General features: G+C 32.4%; 1 protein-coding gene across 1 annotated transcript; it reads left to right on the forward strand.

Moving 5' to 3' along the window:
- Window positions 1–74: 74 nt before the first annotated feature.
- On the forward strand, window positions 75–808 carry LOC124894781 (ATP-dependent DNA helicase PIF1-like; the record flags this gene model as incomplete). The annotated part of the gene is made up of 1 exon (XM_047405324.1): window positions 75–808. A coding segment is annotated over one exon (734 nt), but the record flags the coding sequence as incomplete, so codon positions are not given.
- Window positions 809–1,190: the final 382 nt, after the last annotated feature.

Here is a 1,190-nt window from a genome sequence, read left to right on the forward strand (position 1 = left end):
TATGATTGGTAATTCAGTTGATGGAATTGGAAAAGTTCCTATACCTGATGATGTTCTTATTAGTGATTGTGAAGATTCTATTTCTGCCATTGTTAACAGAACATATCCAGATTTTTATTCACATTGCAATGACGTAACATACTTACAGAAAAGAGCAATTCTTGCTCCCACGCTTGACATGGTAGAATCAATCAAAGAACATATGGTATCGCTCAATCAAAGTGAAGGAACAACCTTCTTCAGTTCAGATACAATATGTCTTTCAGAAGAGACATTTACAGGTTTGGAACAAGTACATACTCCTAAATTTCTGAATACTATAAAATGCTCTGGAATACCAAATCACGCCATCACTTTAAAAGTTGGTGTACCCGTAATGTTATTGAGAAATATAGATCAATCTTCAGGGCTTTGTAATGGAACAAGATTAATTATCACAAGAATTGGAAATTGGGTTATCGAGGCGAAAGTCTTATCAGGACAAACGATTGGACAAAAGGTTTTCATACCAAGAATGTCACTGACTCCGTCTGATTTAAGAATACCCTTTAAGTTTCAAAGAAGGCAGTTTTCAATAGTTGTATCATTTTCCATGACTATCAATAAGAGCCAAGGACAATCTTTATCTTATGTTGGGCTATATTTGAAGAAAGCAGTGTTCACACATGGCCAGCTATATGTTGCACTATCACGGGTGACACGAAGACAAGGATTAAAGATTTTGACATATGATGATGAAGGAGAAGTTTCAAAGGAAGCAACTAATGTAGTGTTCAAAGAAGTTTATCGTAATTTGAGTGTAGATTGAAGCTGATCTGATCTAAAGGGCATAACATGGTCAACAATATCATCAATTTGTTGAGGATTAGACTTAACTTTTCTTTTGCTGTCAAATAGATGATAAAAGTTTTTTGTTGTTTCAGTAAGTATATAGGAGAAAGTTAGATATTATGTAAATTATTTATGAATGTTTACCCTTTTTTATTTTTCTCTTTGTATATTTTATTTCAGTATTTTAATAATTATTCCACAAATATTATACTCAAAATATGAAGGTAATTATAATGCAATACATAATTCTAATGATGACCTCCACACAAGTTTGATTTAAGTGAAGAATTCACAAGATGTTACTGCAAAGTTGAAAATTAAGAACTACCTTGATTTCCTTAGCCGATGTTGTTCCTTCA

The sequence above is a fragment of the Capsicum annuum genome, unplaced genomic scaffold (genome assembly GCF_002878395.1).
Source record: "Capsicum annuum cultivar UCD-10X-F1 unplaced genomic scaffold, UCD10Xv1.1 ctg77401, whole genome shotgun sequence".
NCBI lineage: Eukaryota > Viridiplantae > Streptophyta > Magnoliopsida > Solanales > Solanaceae > Capsicum > Capsicum annuum.